The sequence below is a fragment of the Octopus sinensis genome, linkage group LG1, assembly GCF_006345805.1.
Source record: "Octopus sinensis linkage group LG1, ASM634580v1, whole genome shotgun sequence".
In the NCBI taxonomy this organism is placed as follows: Eukaryota; Metazoa; Mollusca; class Cephalopoda; order Octopoda; family Octopodidae; genus Octopus; species Octopus sinensis.
In genome coordinates this window covers 211402986-211429627 of record NC_042997.1, presented here as the reverse complement: position 1 = coordinate 211429627, position 26642 = coordinate 211402986, and the positions used below count along the sequence as shown (strand labels likewise).

The following is a 26642-nucleotide window of genomic DNA, read 5'->3' as shown; positions in this document are numbered from 1 at the left end:
GTGAGTGGAATTGAACCTGAAACCACGAGGTCAGGGAGCAAGTTTCTCAACCACACAACCACACTTGGATCTAAAAAGAAGCATTCATCCCACCCTCTCCAAAAATTAATAATAAAGAGATTAGAAGCATCCACAAAGTTATCAACCACCTCACCAACAACAACACTGAACACTTTTTGATCTCCATGTGTCTAACACACGTGGACATGCCTACAAAGTCAGAAAACAACACAGCTCCCATGACTTTCGGAAACATTTTTTCACGCTCAGAGTTGCTGAATCATGGAATAAACTGCCAGCATCAGTTGTTGACTGTCATGACACTGCATCCTTTAAGGCCCTCATGCTTTCCGAAATCCGCCGAAACTACACCTGATTATACTACATACACTTTAGATGAGTTGTAGTGCACCTGAGCACTGTACACAATGTTTTTATTATTGTTGTTGTTATCCAAAGATACATAATTTAGCCAATATGGATAAACAACAATACACTGGAGTTGCCATGGTAATACATAGTTTCGACTTCCGATTGTGAGGATAGTAAACTTATTTCATTGGCTAAAATTACATAACTTCAAGTGCTTCTAACTTCTTTATTATTGATTAAAAAAGAAAAATAACATAATTTTGATAATTAGCATATATAACTATATCAGTGTTAGAAATTTGAAAACAATTATTTGAAAATTAAAGAATTTTCAGGGAAACGAAAATATTCCGGAAACTATAAAGTGTGTGTAATTTTAATATTCACTGCCGAGTTGACATTTCTCCCCTAACAACAACATTGTTGATGTAATGGCGACCACTGCTCTCAGGATAAATTTTATTACCTAAACCATCTTTACTGTGGGTTATTTGGTCCCAATGCTCAAGTTTGTTAAAAATTTAGGGAAGTTTTCACCTTCTGCAGGAAAATTGTCCAGAAAGAGATCTGACAGTGTCTGTTTAGACAATGAAAGTATTAATTTGTCATCGAATGCGCTCGCCGATGGTATCTATGTTGTTCGGGACAAGGATTTGGGAAAGTTACACAAAGCTGCTTGGTATGGACAACTGGAAAAGGTTAAAGCTCTCGCCAGAAGAGATCCAGTCCGCTGGATAAATGTCACAGGTTTCTTAGTTACTTTTATTTTCGATAAATTCTTTCATATTTTCCTTCAAATTAGTTACAAATTCCCATCTTGGCGCCTTTTGAAAGAATATTTCCACGAAGTTTTGTGTACTTCGGAGACGTTATTCTAGTCCTTTAAAACTATGAAAACTTTTTATATTTCTCAACGGGGCTAATGCAGTTTCGTACCTCTCCGCGAAAAATATATTTTTTTGGAAAAACTTTTTTTTTTTCGGATTCCTATGTTTTAGATTTCGGAGATTACGAATATGCCCCCCCCCCCAATATATTTCACACCCCATTCCCCTCAATTTAAATTTTTCATTTTATTTACTTTAAAGAGATCGTAGCGAATTGACGAGCATACGCAAATCGAAATTAAATCTAAAAACATTTAAGTGAAAAGAATTAGCGTTTTTCTTGTGTTTGCCTTAAATAATCGTAAACAATTAATGTTGTAAATTTTGATAAGGGGCTCAAATTTCACCCCTCCCCCAATTTAAAATTTTGAACTTTTTCATCCAATTATTTATCTGTCTGTCTATTTATCCCTGTCCGTTTAATCATAAAATATATTTGGCAACTAAATATGGCAGTCCTATAGAAAGAAGAAGACGGTGTTACCATTGTTTTTAGCCCCAGGAAGACATTCATATCTATTGAATTTAGCATTTTGAAAACGTGGTTTCTTGCATATTCGGAATTTCCGTCATCTGAAATATAGGGAAAGAAACATTTCGAAAAAGTTCGAAATTTTAAAGGGGCGGAGTGAAGGTTGTGGGGATGATTTTTTTTTTTTTTTTTTGCCTATTCGTAATCTCTGAAACGTAGGGATCCGAAAAATTTTTTTCGACAAAATGCATTTTTCAAGGAGAGGTGCGTAACTGCAATTACCCCATTCCCGACCCTAAAAATGATTGTTTCCTTTTGTATCATAAAATAATTAAAAACTTTATTTTGTTTGAAATAATTTGTAGAATTTAAAATTTATTTTAAAGAATATATTGAGAGGCTTTGGTCAAATTTTCTGTCTGTTGTTGTTGTTTATCTCCATATCAGGCATTGTATCTCTGACCACATTATTCCATTTAAGACACTACGTTTTGAGAGAGATTTGACTACTATTTTTAACAGGCTTGTTTCCCATAAGTTGCTGTCTGACTGCAGGTTAGCTCTGATTAACTCGAGTTGTTCTATCCAGGACTACGCTATCCATTGTGTGTACTATTTAAGAAGAGTGGTCCCGGTGCGCGCACTCGCGCATCATGTTTAACTGACTTAAAATTGAAAGAACACATTGGGTAAAATAACGTTATGAATGCTCTGTGTCAGAGAACAAAAGGACAAAACCACAAAAGAAGTGGTGGGAAAGGTCACCAAAGGTCTGTTGAGTCAGTATTGACTGGGTTAAAAGAACAAAACTACAGTTTCTTCTTCTTCCCATGACATACTCACTTTGTCATTTTGAAGGGCTTGCGTTTCTTTTCTCTCAAAATACTTTTAAGCATTTATCATCATCATCATCATCGTTTAGCGTCCGCTTTCCATGCTAGCATGGGTTGGACGGTTCAACTGGGGTCTTGGAAGCCAGAAGGCTGCACCAGGTCCAGTTTGATCTGGCAATGTTTCTACGGCTGGATGCCCTTCCTGACGCCAACCACTCCATGAGTGTAGTGGGTGCTTTTTATGTGCCACCAGCACAGGTGCCAGACGAGTCTGGCAAACGGCCACGATCGGATGGTGCTTTTTATGTGCCACCGGCACGGGGTCCAGGCCAGGCTGGCAACGGCCACGATCAGATAGTGCTTTTTATGTGCCACCAGCACGGGGGCCAGGCCAGGCTGGCAAACGGCCACGATCGGATGGTGCTTTTTATGTGCCACCGGCACGGGGGCCAGGCGAGGCTGGCAACGGCCACGAATGGATGGTGCTTTTTACGTGCCACCGGCATGAGGCCAGTCGGGGCGTGTCCATGCTAAAACCTATCATTATCTTCACCACCATCATCATCATCATTCTTATTGCTTTTAGTCTTTTGTTGGGGAACTCAAAAGCTGAACGATGTGAAAGTGTAAATGTGACATTATTAGAATGGTTTAATGGTTGTTATTGACAGCTAATTGAACTAAATGATTTATTGATTTACGTATTTCATACTTTACACATTCTCTTCACCATTATATTGCCGCCATCCACTGTTCTTCATAAGTATATCAATGTCTCTCACAGGAGACCGATTTCTTTTTTTTTTGTCTCACCAACGAACCTCAGATTTCAGTCTCTCTCTCTCTTGAATTTGTTTTAATTCGGTTCAGCCTCTGTCCATTGGCTAAACTCGGAGAATACAAGGATTTTTTCTTCTTTGTTTTTCTCTTCTTTAGATGACAATTACCATCACCCACCTAATATATTTATTCTCATGTGAAACTCCATGGATTCGTAAAGACATGAATTGGCCTCTTTGCCACTATATGCAATTTGTATTGAATGCTCTTGTGCAGCACAGTTCTGATTGTCCACTCCCCCTTCCACATGCTCCCTCTACAATTTGCACCTCTTGATGCAACTGGGTCTTCATTCGTACGCATCACATAGCCATATCAGCGCAACTTTCTCTCTTGCACACTTCATTTGATGCCTTGTACATCCAGTTTTTCTCTCAAATCACTTACACTCTGTTGTATATGCACACTGACATTGTGCATCCAGCCATTAGAAATGGGCCTGGGAGTGTGGTGGTAGCAGGGAACTGAATTAGATAACCGGAAGAGAAGCTAGGAGACAGGTATATTTAACCAGGGAAGAAGCAGAAAAGAAGTTTGCCAACATTCTGCAATGTAAGGACCAGAGACTTGAAGTTTTTGGGATTGCAAAATACATGTGTGAGAGAAAATTGTGATGTCCTAGGAGAGAAATATGTTTGTATGGATGATGGTTCGCTTGCATCTAATGATTCTGCAAAGAAAGAGGCTTGGAAATGCCATTATGAAAGGCTGCTAAATGTCAACCCAATTGAGGGACCGGCTATCCTCATCGACTAAAGCAATTAAGGATATGAAGGCAGGGAAAACCCCAGCCTATCAGGAATCACTGCTGAGATGCTTAAAATATCTGGCGGAGTTGTATAATTAATCAGGTTGTCCATGAGGGAGTCATACCCAACAATTGGTGTAGCAACATTGTAGTCAACTGCTGCAAAGGTAAAGGGGACGCCTTACACAGAAATAATTACAGAGACATCACATTGCTGGACCAGATGATGAAAGTCACAGTAGCTCAATTAATTAGGGACAGAGTAAGTGTAGTTGAGATGCAGTTTGGATTTGTGTCAGGCAGGAGCATGACTGATGCTATATTCCTGGTTAGGTGACTGCAGGAGAAATACCTGGTTAAAGATAAACTTCTGTACCTGGCTTTTGTTGACATGGAGAAAGCCTTTGACAGAGTGCCCCATTCCCTTTTCTGTTGGGCAATACCAAAGTTAGGAATACATGAATGGTTAGTGTGAGTGGTACAAGCTATGTGCAGGGATACTGCAAGTATGGTGAAGGTTAGCAATAAATTCAGGATACAAGTAGGAGTTCACCAAGGATCAGTCCTCAGCCCCTTCTCCTTTATCTTAGTCCTCGAGGCCTTACCAGAGAAATTTAAGACCGGCTGTCCCTGGGAGTCCTCTACACTGATGACTTTCTTCTTATAGTTGAACCACTACCTAAACTAGAGAGGAAATTTCAGGTGTGGAAGGAAGGTCTGGGATCAAAGGGTTAATTTAGCAAAAACCAAAGTCCTAGTAAGTAGGAGAGCAGACAAATCACAAGTCTCTTCTGGGAGATGGCTCTGCATGATATGTAGAAAATGTGTTGGTAGACTCTCCATACATTGTACAGATATCACAGGAAGGTTGACAGGGGAAATGGTTTTTGTGCGTGGCAAATGAGTGGGTGTAATAAGCTCTAAAACTGTACTGAAAATAGACTTCCTCAAATGCTTTAGGGAATCATTGGAAGTTGTAGATAGCTTCTGTTACCTAGGAGACCAAGTTAGCATTGGGGGAGGATGAAGTTTTGAAAGTGTAGTTGCTAGAATAAGAAGGGGCTGGGCGAAGTTCAGAGAGCTTCTTTGTTGGTAACTAAGGGCCTCTCCCTCAGAGTGAAAAGCAGGCTGTATGATGCCTGTGTACATACAGCTATGTAACATGACAGCGAAACATGGGCTTCGACTACAGGGAACTTGCGAAAACTTGAAAGAAATGAAGCCAGGATGCTCTGTTGGGTGGGTGATGCCAGTGTGCATGTATGACAGAGTGTAAATGGTTTAAGAGGAAAACTGGGTAGAAGAGGCATCAGATGTTGTGGTGCAAGAGAGAAGACTGCACTGGTCTGGCTATATGATGTGTATGGGTGAGGACAGTTGGGTAAAGAAGTGCTGAGCTGTAATTACAGAGGGAACTTGTGGTAGGGGTAGACCCAGGAAGATGTGGGGCAAAGTGAGGAGAAAGGATTTTCAGATGCTGGGCCTCACTGGGGGAAATGACAAGGGGTTGGGTTATTTGCTGTACTTGATAATATGGGTCAAGTTAACTAAAATCATTGTCTTGCACCTGTACAGGTGTGTCCTATCAGGTACCGGTTCCACTTAAAAACCACCTGTGCCACCAGTTATGCATTAAAAAGTGCCCAGCACATTCTGCTAGTTGTTGGTACTAGAAAGGGCATCCAACCATAGGAACCACGCCACAACAGACAATTGGAGATTGGAGAGCTTCCTACAGGCTATCTCCATGTCAAACTGTCCAACCCATGCCAGCAGGAAGAGTGGATGTGAAAGGATGATGATGATAATGACGACACAGCAGGCTTCTTTCAGTTTTCGCCTACCAAATCGACTCATAAGGCTTTGGTTAGTCTGATGCTATACTAAAAGAAACATGCCCATGGTGCCACGCAGTGGAAGTGAACCTAGAACCATGTGGCTGGGAAGCAAACTTCTTATCACACAATCCCTCCTGCATGTGTGGGTGTGTCTTCACACACTCATATATTAGACTCTGTGGCGGCGAGATGGCAGAACCGTTAGCACGCCGGGCGAAATACTTAGCGGTATTTTGTCTGCCATTACGTTCTGAGTTCAAATTCCACTGAGGTCGACTTTGCCTTTCATCCTTTCGGGGTCGATTAAATAAGTACCAGTTATGCACTGGGTCGATGTAATCAACTTATTCCGGTTGTCTGTCCTTGTTTAGCCCCTTGTGGGTAGTAAAGAAATATATATTAGACTCTGTCACACTGTACCCCTTAAGAGACTCTACCATGGCTGTTACTCCATGTTGTTTAATAGACACTGCTATGTCTGTACCCTGTCTTTAATATAGATTCCCATACTCTTTTCACTAACAGACACTGCTTTGTCTTTACCCTCTGTTCTTTAAGAGACTCTACCCTAACCTCACCCTGGAAAGACAATATCCAAGGCACATTCTGGCTTTGTTACTTTGCGACTCATTTCATTTGATTTCCTCACCAACAGACAATCGATCCCCAATTGAAGATTGTATCATTCAATTTTAGTATTTTATTTGTTGTAGAACGCCATTGCATTTGGCATGTTGTCAAGGACATGCTGCTGTTGTCCAAGAACTTTTGGCATGGAATGCTCGCACCAGCATTAGTGATAAAGAAGGTAAAACACCATTTATGAAGGTAATTGTCTACTCTTTTACTCTCTCTTTTACTCTTTTATTTGTTTCAGTCATTTGACTGCGGCCATGCTGGAGCACCGCCTTTAGTCGAGCAAATCGACCCTGGGACTTATTCTTTGTAAGCCCAGTACATATTCTATCGGTCTCTTTTGCCGAACCGCTAAGTGACGGGGACGTAAACACACTAGCATCGGTTGTCAAGCAATGCTAGGGGGACAAACACAGACACACAAACACACACACACACATACATATATATATATATATACGACAGGCTTCTTTCAGTTTCCGTCTACCAAATCCACCCACAAGGTATTGGTCGGCCCGGGGCTATAGCAGAAGACACTTGCGCAAGGTGCCACGCAGTGGGACTGAACCCGGAACCATGTGGTTGGTTAGCAAGCTACTTACCACACAGCCACCTGGAGATTTTCTTTCATTTCTTTTTGCTTTTATAAAAAAACTAATTCCATAAACAGTGGTCGTTATTTCCAGTCTTTCTCTGGAAATTCTTGATCTCAATAATTCTTCATAGCTAATATTCTTGATTACTTTAATCAGTTCCCAATGTCAGCATCCGGCCCATGCCGACATGGAAGACAGAGGAGGAGGAGTAGGAGGAGGAAGATGATGGTTATGCTAGTAATTCCATGTTTAAAGCTGCAAAGAAAGTATGAAATATGCAAACTGGTCTGGAATGTTCATCGTCATTGTTTAATGTCTGCTTTCCATGCTGGCATGGGTTGGACGGGTTTGACTGAAAACTGGTAAACCTGCTAGTTTACTTTAACCTGTAATATTTGTGGGTTTATAAACAGTGTGTTTGGATAGCGAAAGAGGGTGCACAGTTGTTGACAGTGATGGCAACTGGGGTTGAAACATGCATGAACAGCTGTTCCCTTTTTTTCTGGCTGCAAACCTGATGTGTACATGTATGGTTTATACTCATTGTAACAAAATCAAAATCAAACCAAATCAAATCCGATATCAGAAAGCAGAACCAAAATCGAAGTCGATCAACATCAATGGAAATTGCAGCTGTGGTACCAGTGCCGGGGACAAGTAAGCGAACCATCCGATCGTGGCCGTTGCCAGCACCGCCCCGACTGGCCTCTGTGCCGGTGGCATGTAAAAGCACCATCCGTTCGTGTCCGTTGCCAGCTTCGTCGGGCCCCCGTGCCGGTGGCACGTAAAAAGCACCATCCGTTCGTGTCCGTTGCCAGCTTCGTCTGGCCCCTGTGCCGGTGGCACGTAAAAAGCACCATCCATCCGTGGCCGTTTGCCAAATCCGTCTGGCACCTGTGCGGGTGGCACGTAAAAAGCACCCACTACACTCATGGTGTGGTTGGCGTTAGGAAGGGCATCCAGCCATAGAAACACTGCCAAATCAGACTGGGCCTGATGCAGCCTTCTGGCTTCACAGACCCCATTTGAACCGTCCAACCCCTGCTAGCATGGAAAACGGATGCTAAACGATGATGATGATGATGATGATTATATGTACATGATATAAAAGCGCAGGTGCTTTTTACTTGCTGTGCTGGTGCCATGTTAAAAGTACTTCTGCTGGCACCGCATAAAAATGCTTCCATGCTGACGTCACATAAAAAAGAACTCTGCAAAGTGGTTGGATGTCCAGTCATAGAAATCATGCCAGGACAGGCAATTGGAGCCCAATGCGGCTCTCTGGCTTGCCAGCTCCTGTCAGCATGGAAGACGTATATTAAACGATGATAATGAAGGTATTGTACATTATTGTTGAGATTGTTGAAATGCTTGAAGAGAGGTATGTTGATGTGTGTTACATTCAAGAAGTAAAGTGAAGGGGAGCTTCAGCCAGGTTCCTTACGGGCAAGAAGTATAAGTATGGAATCTTCTGGGAAGCTAACAGCATTGGGGTAGGGTATGAAGGCATACCTCTAGCAGAGAAATGGGTGGATAAGGTAATTAAGGTAGTCAGAATGTGCAATAGAGTACTTAAGCTTTGGCTAGTTTTGCAGAGTATTACAGCAACAATTATCTCTGCCTGTGTCCCTCAAGCAGGGCTGCTAAATGAACGAAAGGGCTGCTTGTATGATAGTCTTTTGCAAGCTCCCTCAAAGACTAATGACAATGACCTCGTCTTTGTGGTTGGTGATTTCAATGGACATGTTGGGTAGCAGCCGGGTATCTTCCATAATGTACATGGGTCCCATGGCATTGGTTCCTGAAACGAAGAGGGAACAAGGCAACTGGAGTTCTGTGATTCAAATAACCTATTAATCTGCAACACCAACTTCAGGAAGCCAGCCAATCACCTGATAACCTATCAATCAAGTGACTACACTAACCTGATTCCATTCTCACCAGACAGCGAGATGTATGGATGCTCATAGATGCAAAAACCTTCCCTCATGAAGAATGTACTCGCCAGCAGAGACTAGTCATTAGTGACTTTAGGCCAGAAGGATGCCAAGAAGCAGACCAATCTGGAAAAGAAGGATTTGGAAGCTTAAAAATCCTTTAACCCTTTAGCATTCAGATTACTCTGTCAAATGTAAAACCTGTTTAATCACATTGTTTAAAATTAATTGTACAGCATCTTGTAACTCTGAGATTTTGATGATGTCCCTGTTTATTTTTAGAATGACTTTGTAGGGTAGGTGTGAGAGGTCAGAGCTGGCTGGTTTGAGCATATAACAGGAAGACAATTTTGGGATGGTATGACCGGTTTGAACACTAAAGGGTTAAATGGTCAGAGATTTATGGACCCCCTAACTGAGAAATAGATTTTAAGATGAGGTAACGTAAAGTAAAAGTAAGTTACCTGGTAATATTTGGTCGTATATGTATCGAATATTCCGGCACATACAAGTCCCTTCTTCAGGGTTAAAAATGAACTTTCCTTGGAAAGATTTTTTGTTGGTGATAAACTGATTCTATGATTATATTTGAGACAAGTGTGTTTGCATGGATGGTGATTCACTTGTATTTAATGATTCTGCAAAGAAGGAGGGTTCAAAGTGTTACTATGAAAAGTTGATAAAACAATTAAGGATATGAAGTCAGGGAAATGCCCCCTGGTCTATCAGGGGTCACTGCTGAGATGCTTGAAATATTTGGTTGAGTAGGATGCGGTTTAGTCACCCATAGAGTTGATCAGGTTGTCTATGAGGGAGTCACAGCCAATGATTGGTGTAGCAGCATTATAGTCAGCTGTTGCAAAGGCAAAGGTGATGCCTTAGATAGGTATAATTACAAGGTATCAAATTGCTGGACCAGGTGATGAAAGTTACAGAAAGGGTCATAACTCAATTAGGAAGTGAGTTAGTCTAGATGAGATGCAGTTTGGATTTGTGCCAGGGAGAAGCACCACTGATGCTATCTTCCTGGTGAGACAACTGCAGAAGTACTTGGCCAAGAATAAACCCCTGTACCTTTTGACAGGGTTGCCCACTCCCTTATCTGGTAGGCAATGTGGAAGCTAGGGATAGATGCGTGGTTGGTGAGGACTGTACAAGCCATGTACAGGGATGATGTCAGTAAGGTGAAAGTCACCAATGAGCATAGCAAGGAATTAAGTGTACAAGTAGGAGTCCACCAAGGATCAGTTCTCAGCCCCCTCTTGTTTATCATGATCCTCCAAGTTATAACGGAAGAATTTAAGGCTGGCTGTTCTTGGGAGCTCCTCTATGCCAATGACCTTGTTCTTACTGCTGAATCACCACCAGAACTAGAGAAGAAATTTCAGGTATGGAAGCATGGACAGAAATCAAAGGGAGTTAGAGTTAATTTAGCAAAGACCAAAACCTTAATAAATAAGAGAGCAGACAAATCACTGATCCCTTCAGGCTGATGCCTCTGCTTGATGTGTAGAAAAGGTGTCGGGAGAAACTCCATACGGTGTACCAAGTGCAAGCTATGGGCACATAACAGGTGCAGTGGTATCACTGGGTGACTAACAGAGAAAGTAGTCCTTACATGTGGCAGATGTGCAGCTCCATTAAACACCTGGAATACACAAAAAACAGCCTCCCTCAAATGTCAGAGTGTATCCTCGGAAGTGGTAGAGAGTTTGTTACTTAGGTGACCAGGTTAGCAGAGATGGAGGTTGTTCTGAAAGCATAGGTGCTAGAATGAGAACAGGCTGGGCAGAGGTTAGAGAACTACTACCTCTGTTGGTAACAAAGGGCCTCTCTCTTGGAGTGAAAGGCAGATTGTATGAACAGCTATGCTACGTGGCAAAGAGGCATGGGCTGTGACTATTGAGGACATGTGAAGGTTTGAAAGAAAGGAAGCCAGTGTGGTTAGCTGGATGGGTAATGTCAATGTGTATATACAAGAGAGTGTAAGTGATTTGAAAGAAAAATTGGGTATTCAGGGCATCAAATATAGACAGCTTCATCAAAAAGTCCCAATCTCATATTGTGGAGGGAACATGTGGAAGTAATTGTCCCAGGAAGACGTGGGATCAAGTGTTGAGAAAAGATCTTCAGATGTTGGGCCTCACAGAGCGGATGACAGGGTACCAAGACTTCTGGGGGTTTGCTGTGCTTGAGTAAACATGTCAAGCGAAGTAAAATTGTGGTTGTCCTTGCATATAGACATGTCCCCTGCATCCCTTTCTCGCTGATTGATCCTAATCTTGTGGGTTTGTGGGTGCCGGTGCCATGTAAAAAGCACCAGTGCTGGTACCGAAGAAAAGCACCTGTGCCAGTGCTGTATAAAAACATCCAGTGCCACTCTGTAAAGTGTTTGGCATGTTAGGAAGGGCATCCGGCTGTAGATACCATGGCAAAACGGACATGGAGCCCAGGCAGCTCTTCCATCATCCAACCCATGTCAGCATGGGAAACAAGTGTTACATGATGATGATGTGTATACAATGAAATGCTGCAGTTTAACCCTTTCGTTACCAACCCGGCTGAAACCGGCTCTGGCTCTGAGTCCAAATGTCTTGTTTTCATAAGTTCTGAATGAAAATCTTCCACCAAACCTTAGTCACAATTTATGTTCCTAACACTAGCTTAAATGATAACTAAGTTATTTTACTAAATTCTTTGGTATATTTAAAATTAATTGAAAGAAACACAGAGCATCTCTATAGAAATATGGTAAGAAAAAGGGTTAACAAATGATTAATTTAACCCTTTTCATATTGACCTGACTAAATCCACCTCTGGCTCCGAGTACAAATGTCTTGTTTTTAAAATGAAAATCTTCCACCAAACCTTAGTCACAATTTATGTTCCTAACACTAGCTTAATGATAACTAAGCTATTTTACTAAATTCTTTGTTATATTTAAAATTAATTGAAATCATCTCAACAGAAATACATATAGTAATGAGACGGTTAATAAATTCATTGTAGAGCAATTAATTTTCCTGCTTTCAATATTTGTTTTGCTTCAGGCTGTACAATGTGGCCATTGTGATGTTGTTGAAGTCCTGCTCAGTTACAAAGTGGATGCAGAGGCTCGGGACAGCGATGGAAACACCTGTTTGCACCTTGCCGTCCAATACGCTCACCTGGAGATTCTCGATGCCATGCTCAATGCTCGGACAAATGCAAATCTTAAAAATATGGTACGTTTCATTTTGTTTCCCTTTTAGGTTGTTGCAGCCAGTGGACCGTGGCCATGCTGGGACACCACACACACACAATGGTCTTCCATACAGTCTCCTCACATACAGGCATATACATTCATACAGATGGAGATTGGAGCCTGGTGCAGCCTCCTGGCTCACCAATCCTCAGTCAAACCGTCCAACCCATGCCAGCATGGAAAAGCAGATGTTAATTGATGATGATGTTGATACACACATTTACATACATTAGACATCCCTACATATGGTCCCTTCATTCTGATTTGAACTGTAATGTGGTGTCCCTTACACAATATTCATTTTGTGCCCATCCAGCCTAGTTTTTGCATTAATAATTTTTTGGAAGCACTCCGTCGGTTACGACAACGAGGGTTCCGGTTGATCCAATCAACGGAACAGCCTGCGCGTGAAATTAACATGTAAGTGGCTGAGCACTCCACAGACACGTGTACCCTTAACGTAGTTCTCGGGGATATTCAGCATGACACAGAGAGTGTCAAGGCCGGCCCTTTGAAATACAGGTACAACAGAAACAGGAAGAAAGGGTGAGAGAAAGCTGTAGTGAAAGAGTACAGCAGGGATCACCACCATCCCTGCCGGAGCCTCGTGGAGCTTTAGGTGTTTTCGCTCAATAAACACTCACAATGCCCGGTCTGGGAATCGAAACCGCGATCCTCCAACTGCGAGTCCGCTGCCCTAACCACTGGGCCATTGCGTCTCCCCATTAATAATTTTGATGGTGGCATGGAAAAAAGCACCATTCGAGCGTGGTTGATGCCAGTGCTGCCTTACTGGCACATAAACACTCACTACATTCTCAGAGTGGTTGGCATTAGGAAGGGCGTCCAACTGTAGAAACCTTACAAAATCAGACTAGGGTTTGGTGCAGCCTCCTGGCTTGCCAGTCCTCAGTCAATCCGTCCAACCCATGCCAGCATGGAAAACGGACGTTAAACGAGGGTGATGATGATGATGATGATGTGTTTGCTTATTTTTATTGGACAGGCTGGTAAAACACCGTTGCACTATGCTGTGATAGAAGACAAGATTAAAATTGCTATGTCCCTTCTTCAGAACAGAGCTGATGTAAATAGCATTGACAATGATCACAAGTAAGTAGCTTTGGATTAATTTGTAGAAAGACTTTTTGTGTTGGTGGATGGTAAAGTGGTTTCATCTCCTCATGCTGATTCGAAGATCACAAGTTCAAACTCTGTCACTGATATTGTTTTGTTCACATATTATATGGATATGGAAAGGCAGCGAGCTGGCAGAAACTTTAACACACTGGGTGCTTAGCGGTATTTCGTCTGCCATTATGTTCTGAGTTCAAATTCTGCCGAGGTTGACTTTGCCTTTCATCCTTTCAGGGTCGATAAATTAAGTACCAGTTGTGTACTAGGGTCCTGTGCCTACCGTAGAAAATTATAATGATGATAATAACCCTGCCCCTCATTCATAACAATTATAATATTAATAATCCTTTCCACTATTGGCACAAGGTGTGAAGTTTTTCAGGGGAAGGGGCCAGTCAGTTACTTACAGCCCAGTGCTTGACCAGCACTTACATTATTGACCCCAAAAGGATGAAAGGTCAAATCGACTTCAGCAAAATTTGAACTCAGAACGTAGAGATAGATGAACTACTGCTGACGATTCTGTCAGCTCATCACCTTAACGATAACTATAATAATAATTATAATCCTTCTGCTCTTGGCACAAGGCCTGAAATTTTGGGAGAATTTGAACTCAGAATGTAAAGACGGACAAAATACTGCTAAGCGTTTCGCCCAGTGTGCTAATGATTCTGCCAGCTTTCCACTTTTAGTAATGCTAATAATAATAATAATAATAATCCTTTCTACTATAGGCACAAGGCCTGAAATTTGTGGGGAGGGGTAAGTCAATCGCATCGACCCCAGGCGGAATTTGAACTGAGAACATAGCTAAGCATTTCGTCCAGCATGCTAATGATTCACACCAGCTAGCCACCTTTAATAATAATAATAATAATAATAATAATAATCCTTTCTACTAAAGGCACAAGGCCTGAAATGTGTGGGCAGGGGATTGGGTGACTACATTGACCCCAGTGTTTCACTGGTACTTAATTTATCAACCCTGAAAGTATGAAAGGCAAAGTTGACCTCAGTGGAATTTGAACTCAGAACATAGCAACAGATGAAATACCACCAAGCATTTTGCCCGGTGAGCTCATGATTCTATCAGTTCACTGCCTTACTACTACTGCTACTAATGATGATGATGATGATAATAATAAATGCCCTGATGCAGTACCAGGCAGTGGCTCTCATGGCTTCTGATCTTAACTGATTGGAAGTGTTATCATGTACATTGTTTTGTCTTGGTATAAAAGATGGGCTACAGCAAACATTCTGCTCAATACCACAGATTTGCTTGTCAGTTGTTGGACCTTAACCAGTTGAGCAAGTCCCTTAGTGGCTGACGATATGTGCATCTCTGATCACGAGCAGAAGTAGTTGGGGAGCATCATAGCCATGTGTTGAAAGGAATTCTTGGAGGTTTGGATAATTCACCTCTGGAAACATTGTTGTTTTGTTCAACATCCTTAAACAACTCTTTTTCAGGGACCTTTTGAGTGGGATGGGTTACTCAACCAGAAGAAAATTCTAACTGGGCCCCACTTGCAAGGTCTTTCACTTTCTTACTATAAGATCAACATTTCGCCCAGCGTGCTAACGTTTCTGCCAGCTCGCCACCTTTAAGAAATCATTTACTTAGAATAGTTCTTAAAGACATTTATTCCTTAACTCCAATGTTATTGTCTCAAAAACTGTAATAAAAGCAGGAGGCTGAACACAGAGCCTTACTGGGCACCCTCCTATATCTTCTCTTGTAATGTCATTACTTAGAATGTGACCAACCTGTCTTGTCTAGTCTGGTTGGGTCTGGCTTTATCCTTAAAACCAGCCAATGTCACTTAGAACAGTTTTTTTCAATTAAAATTGTTTGACTCTCTGCAGTATTATAGCTACCTAACTCTTCTATCTTTTTTTTCTTTCTCTGGAAATTATACCAAAGAAAGCAATCTTTTTAACTTCTACACCTCCTCTCTTATTATTATTTGCCCAGGATATTAATCGTCTGGAAGCTGTTCAGTGACGTATAACCAAGAGAATTACCCTCCATCAGGCATTTGCCATATTCTGAACGCCTTGCTTCCCTGGGCATGGATACATTGAAACTCTGACGTCTGGCAGCTAACTTGGCAGACACGCATAAAATTATTAACCATCTTACAAACAATAACTCTGAGCACTTTTTCAAACCCCACCTGTCTAACACCTGTGGACATGTTTACAAAGTCAGAAAACAGCACAGCTCCCATGACTTTCGAAAACATTTTTTCATGCTAAGAGTTGCTGAAGTATGGAACAAACTGCCGGCATCAGTTGTTAGTTGTCGGAGCACTGCATCCATCAAAACTTCCATGCTTCCTGAGATTCGCCAACACTACACCTGATTTTCTCCCCTCCATACACACGCAAGCATGTATCTGTTCACTTCCCAGACATTTGTACACTACTGCATATGCTTTATACGCTCTTGTGACACGTGCACCTGAGCACTTTTTATTTTATTTTATTTTATCTAGTTTCAGCTCACGAGCTGTGGCCATGCTGGGGCACCGCCATTACTGTATACAATAATTTCATTATTATTATTATTGTTAGCATGCAGGATGAAATGCTTGGCAATATTTTGCCTGTGACTATGTTCTGAGTTCAAATTCTGTCATAGTTGACTTTGCCTTTCATCCTTTCGGGGTTGATAAATTAAGTACCAGTTACAGGGATATGATTGACTCACCCCCACCCCACAAAATTGCTGCCCTTGTGGCAAAATTTGAAACCATTATTATTATCATTGAACTAATTTCTTTTATTTGTCCCCACTTAAAAGAGGATGTTGTGTGAGAACACAGAATACTGTGATATTTACCACGAGAGAACCTCTCCTGTGCTCTTTTGGTGCATATAAGCACTCTGGTTCACATCACTAACAGGATATAAACCATCACCATAACCAGTGATGGTGATGATTCATATCCCATTTAAGACCTGTTGAACTAAGTGAAATCGTAGTTGTGGTTGATGCCAGTGCCGTCTGACTGGCACCCATGCTGGTGGCACATAAAAAGCACCATTCGAGTATTTTTACCTCATGGAGTCAATGACAGGTGACCAAGACCTTTGGCAATAGACCGTGCTTGTGTTGATCTGTCAAGCCAAGTGAGACTGTAGTTGTGGCCAATTTGAGTATCAGGTCAATGGCAGGTGAAAAGCACCCACTACGCTCTCGGAGTGGTTGGCATTAGGAAGGGCATCCAGCCGTAGAGACCTTGCCAAATCAGATTGGAACCCAGTGCAGCTCCCCGGCTTACCAGTTTTCAGTCAAACTGTCTAACCCATGCCCGTATGGAAAGTGGACATTAAACGATGATGATGATGATGGTGATTGAGCACATATCAGAGGTTCTCTCATGGCAACTTTTGCAGGGTTCAGTGTTCTAACACAACACCCACATTTAGTTAGATACGAATATTACATTTTGGTATTAATTCTGCTTCTATTGCTATTAATTTATCTTATTCTGTTTATTATAGAACAGCTTTGATGTTAGCTTGTCAAGTGGGAAATGATAATATGGTCTCCCTTCTGTTGAGGTTTCAAGCAGCCGTCCATGTTAAAGATGCAAATGGTAAATTTTCTTTGTTTCAATTCTATAATTACCAAATGTCTTAATTCTTGTCTTCATGGTCTTGTGGGTAATTGCGAGCAGCTATCTGGCCTCCGTGCCGGTGGCACGTGAAAGGGCACTATTCGAGCATGATCGTTACCAACGTTGCCTTACTGGCACCTGTGCCGGTGTTATGTGTAAAAAGATTCGAGCAAGGTCATTGCCAGTACCGCCTGACTGGCCCCCATGCCGGTGGTACGTAAAAGCACCCACTACACTCTCGGAGTGGTTGGCGTTAGGAAGGTCATCCAGCTGTAGAAACTCTGCCAGATCAAGATTGGAGTCTGGTGCAGCCATCAGGTTTGCCAGCCCTCTGTCAAATCGTCCAACCTATGCTAGCATAGAAAGTGGACGTTAAACGATGATGATAATATTATACATCCTGAGCAAGGTTCAATCCCTCTCAGGAGCACTATTCACGGCCTTCATAAAATTTTTGCCGATGCCAGTGTTGTGTAACTGGCATGTGATGTAAAACCATGCCCCAGATGTCAGGTGTTGTGCAGTGCTTGAGAAGGCCTGTCAAGCCAAGGGTGATTGTAGCTGTGGTTGATGCCAGTGTTGGTTGACTGGCACCCCACCCACACTGGTGGCTTGTAATAAAAAAACAGTTCAAATATGTGGCCAGTGCTGGTTTCACATCAGGGGCACCTGTGGCAGTGACATGTAAAAAACATCACTTGAGTGTGTGGCTAATGCTGGTGTCACGTCAGTGGCACACAAAAAGCACCGACCGCGTGACCACTCTCGGAGTAGTTGGTGTAAGGAAGGGCATCAGCTGTAGAAACCATGCCAAACCAGACTTGAAACCTGGTGGAGCTCCCCTACCCACCAGTTTTTCAGTCAAACTGTCCAACCCATACCAACTTGAAAAAAACGGACGTTAAATGAAGATGAAAACAAGACTTTGTAACAGGATCTGGAATCGGTATCACTGGAGGGGTGTCCGATCCGATCCCGTCACATTCAATTTAGTTAGATATAACAGACGAAGTCAGGTTATCTGGGAAAGACAGCAGTGTTGTTTATTATTCGTGATGGTGTACGTATTTCTGAGGGGAAACGACAGCCGAATCTGTTGTACAGCTTCTTGTTGGTTGGTTGAAGTGATTCGATGTCGTCCGCGGCTAAGTCAGTATAGTTATCAGAGACTACCAAATGCACGTCTGTTCACGAGGGCTGAAATGGCCAGAGAGAGTGATCGAGTTGACTGGGCCTTAGGGGTCAGTTTCCCGCACATGCGCATGGGGAAGACTTCCGGTGGCCACCCGGAAGTAGTCCCATTCTACGCATGCGCGCTGAACCTTACACAGTAGCATCACTACAACTTTATCTGAAATTCGGTGGCCTCAGCATCCATTCCAGCTTCAGATGTGGTACTGCTGGCTTATCTTCCCTCAATCTCCTCCAGCAACACTCTCTTCAGCAAGGTACTCCACAGGATAGCCGAAGCTGATGTGGTCCAGAAACTGGAGTCAGCTCAGGCTGATTGGACTGTTGAAGGCCTCACCATCTCTCCGGATGCAAATGCCTGACATAATTGGGATGCTATCAAATGGAAATCTACTTCTTCTGACAGATTGAGACTCGCTTGTCTCCATTCTCCTTGGCAGCCTTAACAGCAGTGTCTGACTCGATTTGTTGTCCTTCTTGATGTTGAGTGCACTCTTAGCAGAGTGGCCAACACATATGCGAGCCATTGTGCAGCTGTAGTTGAGGAATTCAGCCAGCAGCCATAGTGTGGACTGGTTCACCTGACACTTCTCTGAAAGGTATTGTCAGAAGGGGCCTCCATGTGGCTGACTTCCTGTCACCAACAGGCCTTGGCTGTAAAAATTATCAACACTGATGGAATCACCCTTTTCTGATACAAGGGAGGTAAATCTTGGAGGTAAATACAAGGGAGGTAAATCTGAGACCCATTGCTTGAAAGGAACTCAGTCACTTTGCCCCTGTGGGGCCTGAGATTGAGGGAAGATAAGCGAGCAGTACCACATCTGAAGCAGGAATGGATCCTGAGGCCACCGGTCTCCCTCTCCAATCTTGCTTGCTTTGGCCACAAACCCTGGTATTGTGGAGAAGAGGAAGATAACCAAATACTGGAGTCTGACTAACTACTACCTATTCACACCTATTTCTTTATTACCAACAAGGGGCTAAACACAGAGAGGACAAACAAACGGATTAAGTCGATTATATCGACTCCAGTGCGTAACTGGTACTTAATTTATCGACCACAAAAGGATGAAAGGCAAAGTCGACCTCGACGGAATTTGAACTCAGAACATAATGGCAGACGAAATACTGCTAAGCATTTCGCCCGGCGTGCCAACGATTCTGCCAGCTCCTGCCGCCGTCTACCTATTCATTCTGGTCACCACCAAAGTCTCTGATGTTCTCAGATGCTGTTCTGCTGATTTCCTCTGTAAAATCAGGATGACAGTGGTCTGTTTGAGAAATGACTCCTGTGAGGTGGACTGGCTGTTGCAGCAAGTGTTGCTGGCCATTCTCCAAGGTACAGCTGGACACATCACTTGGACTGGACTGTACAGCTTGTTGCTCCTCTTCCTCCTCATCATCATCATCGTTTAACGTCCGCTTTCCATGCTAGCATGGGTTGGACGGTTCAACTGGGGTCTGGGAAGCCCGAAGGCTGCACCAGGCCAGTCAGATCTGGCAGTGTTTCTACAGCTGGATGCCCTTCCTAACGCCAACCACTCCATGAGTGTAGTGGGTGCTTTTTATGTGCCACCAGCACAGGTGCCAGACGAGTCTGGCAAACGGCCACGATCGGATGGTGCTTTTTATGTGCCACCGGCATGGGGGCCAGGCGAGGTTGGCAATGGCCACGAACGGATGGTGCTTTTTACTTGCCACCGGCACGGGGGCCAGGTGAGGCTGGCAACGGCCACGAATGGATGGTGCTTGTGCCACCGGCACGAGGCCAGTCTGAGTGGCTCTGGCAACGGCCACGAATGGATGGTGCTTTCACTGCTCATGTGAGGTGAATCAATAACAACAGCTATTGAACCATTGAAATATTGTCACCAAAGAAGGGCCCCACTTGTCTGTTTTGGCATGGTTTCTGCAGCTGGTTGCCCCTCCCAACGACAACCATTTTCTAGAGTGTACTGGGTGCTTTTTACATTGCATTAGCACCAGTGTTTTCTGCATGCTACCAGTGCAATCACTTATGCCGGTGCCATGTAAAAGCACCTAGTACACTCTGTAAAGTGGTTGGTGTTAGGAAGGGCATCCATCTGTAGAAGCCATGCCAAAACAGACAAATGGAGCCTAGCCAACTCCTGTTAAACTATCCAACCCATGCCAGCATGGAAAATGGATGTTAAATGATAATGATGACTTGTTATGGCTAAACGGAAATAGAGAGTAAATAAAATACAAAGGATGCTGATCAGACCTGCAGACTTAACTGAAGAGTATGTGAACAGAGCTGGTGGGCAAAGATTTCTGAGATGGACTCTTGTACTCAGAGTATTCTCATCTGTAGTCAAATTAATTGCTGTTGGTGTTTAGCCTCAGGCCAACTTTGATATATAAGGCAGCGCTTCTTAAACTTTTTTCATTGTGAGATTTTTCGCGACCCCAAGTATTAAATATGAAATAAAACATACAAATAAATACATAAACCTTTTTTTTTTTTTGCTGAAAAATTTACATTTCAAAAAAAGTTATATTATTTGTCAAAATAAAAGTAGTTTTAGGGTTTGTGCGTTTGTGAAATAACATATAAACTGAAATTCAGGTCGTCGTCATCATTTTACATCTGTTGTCCATGCTGGCATGAGTTGGATGGTTTGACTGGGCTGGCAAGCTGGAAGGTTGCACCAGGATCCAGTCTGATTTGGCATGGTTTTCTATGGGTGGTTTTACGTGTCACCGGCATAGGTGCAATTTGCATGACACTGGTATCTGCCATGACTGCAATTTTGCTCAGCTTGATGGATCTTCTCAAGCATGACATAATGCCAAAGGTCTCAGCCATTGCCTCCGTGAGGCCCAACCCTTGAAAGGAACTCGGCCACTTTGCCTCCATGAGGCCCATTGCTTGAAAGGAACTCAGTCACTTCACCTCCGTGAGGCCCATTCAAAAGGAACTCACCCACTTTGCCTCCATGCAGACCAGGAGCTCGGCCACTTTGCCTCCATGAGGCCCATTGCTTGAAAGGAACTCAGTCACTTTGCCCCTGTGGGGCCTGACATTCAAGTGTTTGAATTTAATTTTCATGACAGTCATGGCTAAGCATCCAGGTGCATTTGGAATATCCAGTGCAGAGATTCCATCCACAATGGTGAAACATATGTAGGAACAAATGATATTAACTGTGTGTGTATGTGTGTAAGAGAGATGACTTTGCTGGTATGGGCATGTATTGCATACGGATGAGGACAGCTGTGGAAGGAACCTGTGGGAGAAGTAGACCCAGAAAGACATGAGATGGGTTGGGGAAGCACAACCTTTGACCGTTGGGCTTCACAAAGGCAATGACAAGTGACGGATCTTTGGAGACATGCTGTGCTTGAGATATGTTGAGTCAAGCAAAATCGTAGTCAGAGTGGATGCCAATGCCGCCTGACTGGCATCAATGCTGGTGGCACATAAAAAAAGGCACCGTTTGAACGTGGTTGATGCCAGTGCCACCTGACTGGCTCCCGTGCCAGTGACATGTAAAAAGGACCCACTACACTCTTGGAGTGGATGGCGTTAGGAAGAGCATCCAACTGTAGAAACATTAATAGATCAGATTGGAGCCTGGTGCAGCCATCTGGGTCGCCGGTCCTCAGTCAAACCGTTCAACCCATGCCAGCATGGAAAATGGATGTTAAACGACGATGTTGATGATGTATATGGCTGCTCCTAGATTTCTTTGTATTCACTTATGTATTTGTATATAAGCCATTCTCTGTTTTAGGTTGGACAGCCAGTGATCATGCACTTATAAAAGGCTACAATGCTTGTGTTCAGTTGCTTGAAAGTTATCAGAAATCACAGAAGTTACAGTTTTCAGAAGACTCCATTGATTTGGATGAGAGTCCTGCCGCTAGTAGCAGGCTGAAACAGTCGAGCCATGGATTAGCAAAAAGACGAGTCAGCATGAGTCCTGCCCATCAACCTGTTCCCATCCCAAAACAGTCAGAAAATATGGGTGAGTAACATTTGATTCACAGCTATTTTAATTGTGGGAGTGCGTTGCTTAGTGGTTAGGGTGTTGGACTGAATAAAAGGCGGTGAGCTGGCAGAATCATTAGCACGTTGGGCGAAATGCTTTGCGGTATTTTGGCTGCCGTTACGTTGTGAGTTCAAATTCCGCCAAGGTCGACTTTGCCTTTCATCCTTTCAGGGTCGATAAATTAAGTACCAGTTATGTACTGGGGTCGATATAATCGACTTTATACCTATGTCTGTCCATGTTTGTTCCCTCTATGTTTAGCCCCTTGTGGGTAATAAAGAAATAGGTTAGGGTGTTGGACTGATGATCGTAAGATTGTAGTTTCAGTCCCTGAACTGGGCAATGCATTGTGCCCTTGAGCAAGACACTTCATTTCACATTGCTCCAGTCTGCTCTCAGCTGGCGAAAATGAGTAACTCTGCAGCAGACCGACGTCCTGTCCAGGTGGGGGAATATATATGCCATGGAACCCGGGAAAGTGGCCCTTATGAGCCTGGCATGGTGTCAGGAGGAATTTCATTACTTTTTCAGTTATCATCATCTTACTGGGTTTTGGAAAGAAGTTTCATTTCTAATTATACATCCCATACCCCCCCCCCTCCTTCACCAGTGTCTTTTACATGGCACCAGCACCAACAGGGTCACCAAATAACTTGCAAGACAAAGTCCCCTCAGCCGGGAGGTGAGAGTAATAATGATGGTGTAGGGTTGGCTTTGTGCCAGTTGAGAGATTAGCAGTATAGAGGGTCAGGGGTGGGTGTCCTGACAGACTCAGGTGTTTCAATTAATAGAGATATTACCTTGGAATAAGATAAAAGATAGACATAGTTGTGTTTTACTGCTAGTTGTCCAGAAAATAGAACTTCAGCTCAGACATACAGATTGACACAGGGGTTCCATGTAAAAAGCAGCTGTGCCGGTGCCACGTAAAAGAGCAGCCTGCACAGTCTGTAAAGTGGTTGGCATTAAGAAGGCTCTCCAGATGTGGAAACCATGCCAAAATAGACTTTAGAACCTGGTGTGGCTCTCCAGGCTTGCCAGCTCTGTTAAACCGTCCAACTCAAGCTAGCAGGGGAAACGGGTGTTAAACGATGATGACGATGACACTGATGATGTCTGTCTTTCCTATTCTCTCAGAAAACGACTCTTTTATTACTCCTTGCTTTGTCTATATAACAGTCTCTCTCTCTCTCTCTCTCTCTCTCTCTCTCTCTACTCCCCTTTTTTTCTGGTAGTGAAGTGTTTGTTATTTACAATTGATGGATATTTGTCCTCATCTTGTTTGTTGTTAACAAATTTCAGCTAATATACCCTTCAGGTGTTTTGGGGAAATTTCGAATCTGGGTTCTCATTCCTAAGGTATTTTTCGATGTTGTTGTTGTTGTTCAGGTCACTGTTTGGAATCAAACTCAGAACCCAGGTTCAAAATTTTCCCAAGACACCTGATGAAGGCTGGAGGGTATATCAGCTGAAATGTTGTGTTAGCAACAAACAAGATGAGGACAAATGTAAATATCTGTCAAATGTAAATAATGTAAATAATTCGTCGTCTCTTAAATATAGAACTGTAGTAAAGTGTTTAATTTTGGATCTTTTCATCTTTCCAGATGATTCTGCTGAGGAAACGGGAACTCTTTCAAGCCATTACAGTCAAACAAAGGACACCGGTTCTGACTGTTGGGGAGATGATACGGACATCAGTCTTACAACTGACGACAAGAACAACAAAGTAAGTTCCACTTTCAAAGTTCTGTTGAGTGGAAACTGAGGTGTTTCAAACTTGCACACCATTTCCTTTCTATTCCCAAAATGGTCCCTGAGCCAGCGAGAATTATCATCAAGAGATGTCTTCTTGGAGCTATAAACAACAAAAACTAGCACCAGCATAGGCATCCGGCTGTAGAAAACGATGCTGAATCAGACTGGAGTCTGGTGCAGCCTTCCAGCATGCCAGCCCTGGTCAAACTGTCCAACCCATGTCAGCATGGACAATGATGATGATGATGATGATGATGATGTCTTTTTGCTTCATTAAAGGTTTTTGTCATGTGACATATGCAGCATACACACAACTGAGACCCACAACATTCCCCTTGAATGGGGAACCAATCTGTTGCAGGGTTGTTACTCATTTACACCTGGGTGGATTGGGGGTACATGAAATGAAGTGTTTTAAGAACACAATACACTGCCCTGTCCAGGAATTGAAACCACAATCATACAATCTTGAGTGCCACACCCTAGGTCAGTGGTTCTCAAGCTTTTCAAAACCTTTTACGTGCCAGTCCCCTTACAGTTTCTTCCTATGATTTGTAGTCCCCTATAAAATGCAGGATAATCCTTTCTATTGTAGGCACAAGGCCTGAAGTTTTTTAGGGTAGGGACGAGTCGATTACAACAACCCCAGAATTTTACTGGTATTTAGTTTATCACCCCAAAAGGATGAAAAGCAAAGTCGACCTCAGTGGAACTTGAACGCAGCGATGGGCAAAATACCGCCAAGCATTTCGTCCAGCATGCCAACAAAATGCAGGATAATCAACACGGAAAACAATTACATACATTCATGCACCATAATTTTCAGACTATTAAACACCCTGCCCATAGACCTGCAACCCCGAAAAACCACATCTTAATCCAGGCAATGCCTTATTAGGATACAATAAAAGCACATGAAAATATGCGGAATCAGTTGATGAATTAGTTACAAAACAAATGAGAAATGAGATACCAATAGCACATGGCTTTTTACTCTGAGCAAGAGGCCCTTTGTCACCAGCAGAGGTAGGAGCTCTCTGGACTTTGCCCAGGCTATTCTTTTTCTAGCAGCTACACTCTCAGAGCATCCGACCCTGCTACTAACTTCGTCGCCTAGGTAACAGAAGCTATCAACTACTTCTAGTTTTTCTCCCTGGAATGTGACAGAAGCTGTTTCCTGTTCATTTTCATTGTTTATTACTCCTGAGCATCTGCCACATACAAAAACTATCTTCCCAGTTAGCCTTCCTTTGACATTGCTGCACCTCTTATGGGTCCATAGCTTACACTGGCACATCTTATAGAGTTTCTACCTACACCTCTACTACAGATCGAGCAGGGCCATCTACCTGAAGGGATTTGTGGTTTGCCTGCTTTCCTACTTATTAAGACTTTGGTAGCATGCGAAAAATTGAAAGTCTTGAAATTTTAAAACTTAACTGTCTCGAGCTACCCTGTTTTCATGATACTCCAGTGTCCTTTTGTGTACCCCCTAAAATCACTTCACGGTCCCATAGGGCAGTGCTACTCAAAGTGGAAGCACTCCGTCAGTTACGACGACGAGGGTTCCGGTTGATCCGATCAACAGAACAGCCTGCTCATGAAATTAACGTGCAAGTGGCTGAGCACTCCACAGACACGTGTACCCTTAACGTAGTTCTCGGGGATATTCAGCGTGACACAGAGAGTGACAAGGCCGGCCCTTTGAAATACAGGTACAACAGAAACAGGAAGTAAGAGTGAGAGAAAGTTGTGGTGAAAGAGTACAGCAGGGATCACCACCATCCCCTGCCGGAGCCTCGTGGAGCTTTAGGTGTTTTCGCTCAATAAACACTCACAACGCCTGGTCTGGGAATCGAAACCGCGATCCTATGACTGCGAGTCCGCTGCCCTAACCACTGGGCCATTGCGCCTCCACAGCGCTACTCAAAGTAGTGGTCCACAGGCCATCACTGATCTGCAAGCCATCAGCTGCCAGTACATGGCAAGTTTCCAGAAAAGAAAGAAGCAACAGCCTAATTTCAGTAGTTTCACTTTATGGACTGCAGGAAGCAACTTACCAGCTTTGTGTTATTTCCATTGTTTACAATTGACGGATATTTGTCCTCCCCTTGTTTGTTGTTAACACAACATTTCGGCTGATATACCCTCCAGCCTTCATCAGGTGTCTTGGCGAAATTTCGAACCTGCCTACATCTACACAGGAAAGTTAGATGGTTTGAAAGATGAGCCTGTTTTTGATGGAGTTTCTCTTATATGTCTCCATTGAAGTCTAATGTCGGCTCCATACCGATTAAATGATACAGTTCTGTATTTAAGAGATGAGGAATTATGTACATTATTTACATTTGACGGATATTTGTCCTCATCTTGTTTGTTGTAACATGTTTCGGCTGATATACCCTCCAAGCCTTCATCAGGTGTCTTGGCGTAGTGGTTAAGAGCACAGGCTACTAACCCCAAGATTCCAGGCAGTGACCTGAATAATAATAATGATAATAATAA

At 43.0% G+C, this 26642-nt stretch overlaps 1 protein-coding gene across 7 annotated transcripts in view; it reads left to right on the top strand.

Annotated features, from left to right (window-relative positions):
• The first annotated feature begins 792 nt into the window (after positions 1 to 792).
• The window catches only part of LOC115215218 (ankyrin repeat domain-containing protein 26-like), a 138229-nt gene continuing 112379 nt past the window's right edge, over positions 793 to 26642 (top strand). For all 7 annotated transcript variants that reach the window (XM_036509151.1, XM_036509166.1, XM_029784474.2 and 4 more), the window contains exons 1-7: positions 793 to 1119; positions 6704 to 6818; positions 12210 to 12383; positions 13410 to 13516; positions 17054 to 17148; positions 22122 to 22355; positions 23987 to 24108. In XM_036509151.1, coding sequence (XP_036365044.1) covers positions 6813 to 6818; positions 12210 to 12383; positions 13410 to 13516; positions 17054 to 17148; positions 22122 to 22355; positions 23987 to 24108 — 738 coding nt within the window. In that variant the 5' untranslated portion in view covers positions 793 to 1119; positions 6704 to 6812. The remainder of the gene's footprint in view (positions 1120 to 6703; positions 6819 to 12209; positions 12384 to 13409; positions 13517 to 17053; positions 17149 to 22121; positions 22356 to 23986; positions 24109 to 26642) is intronic.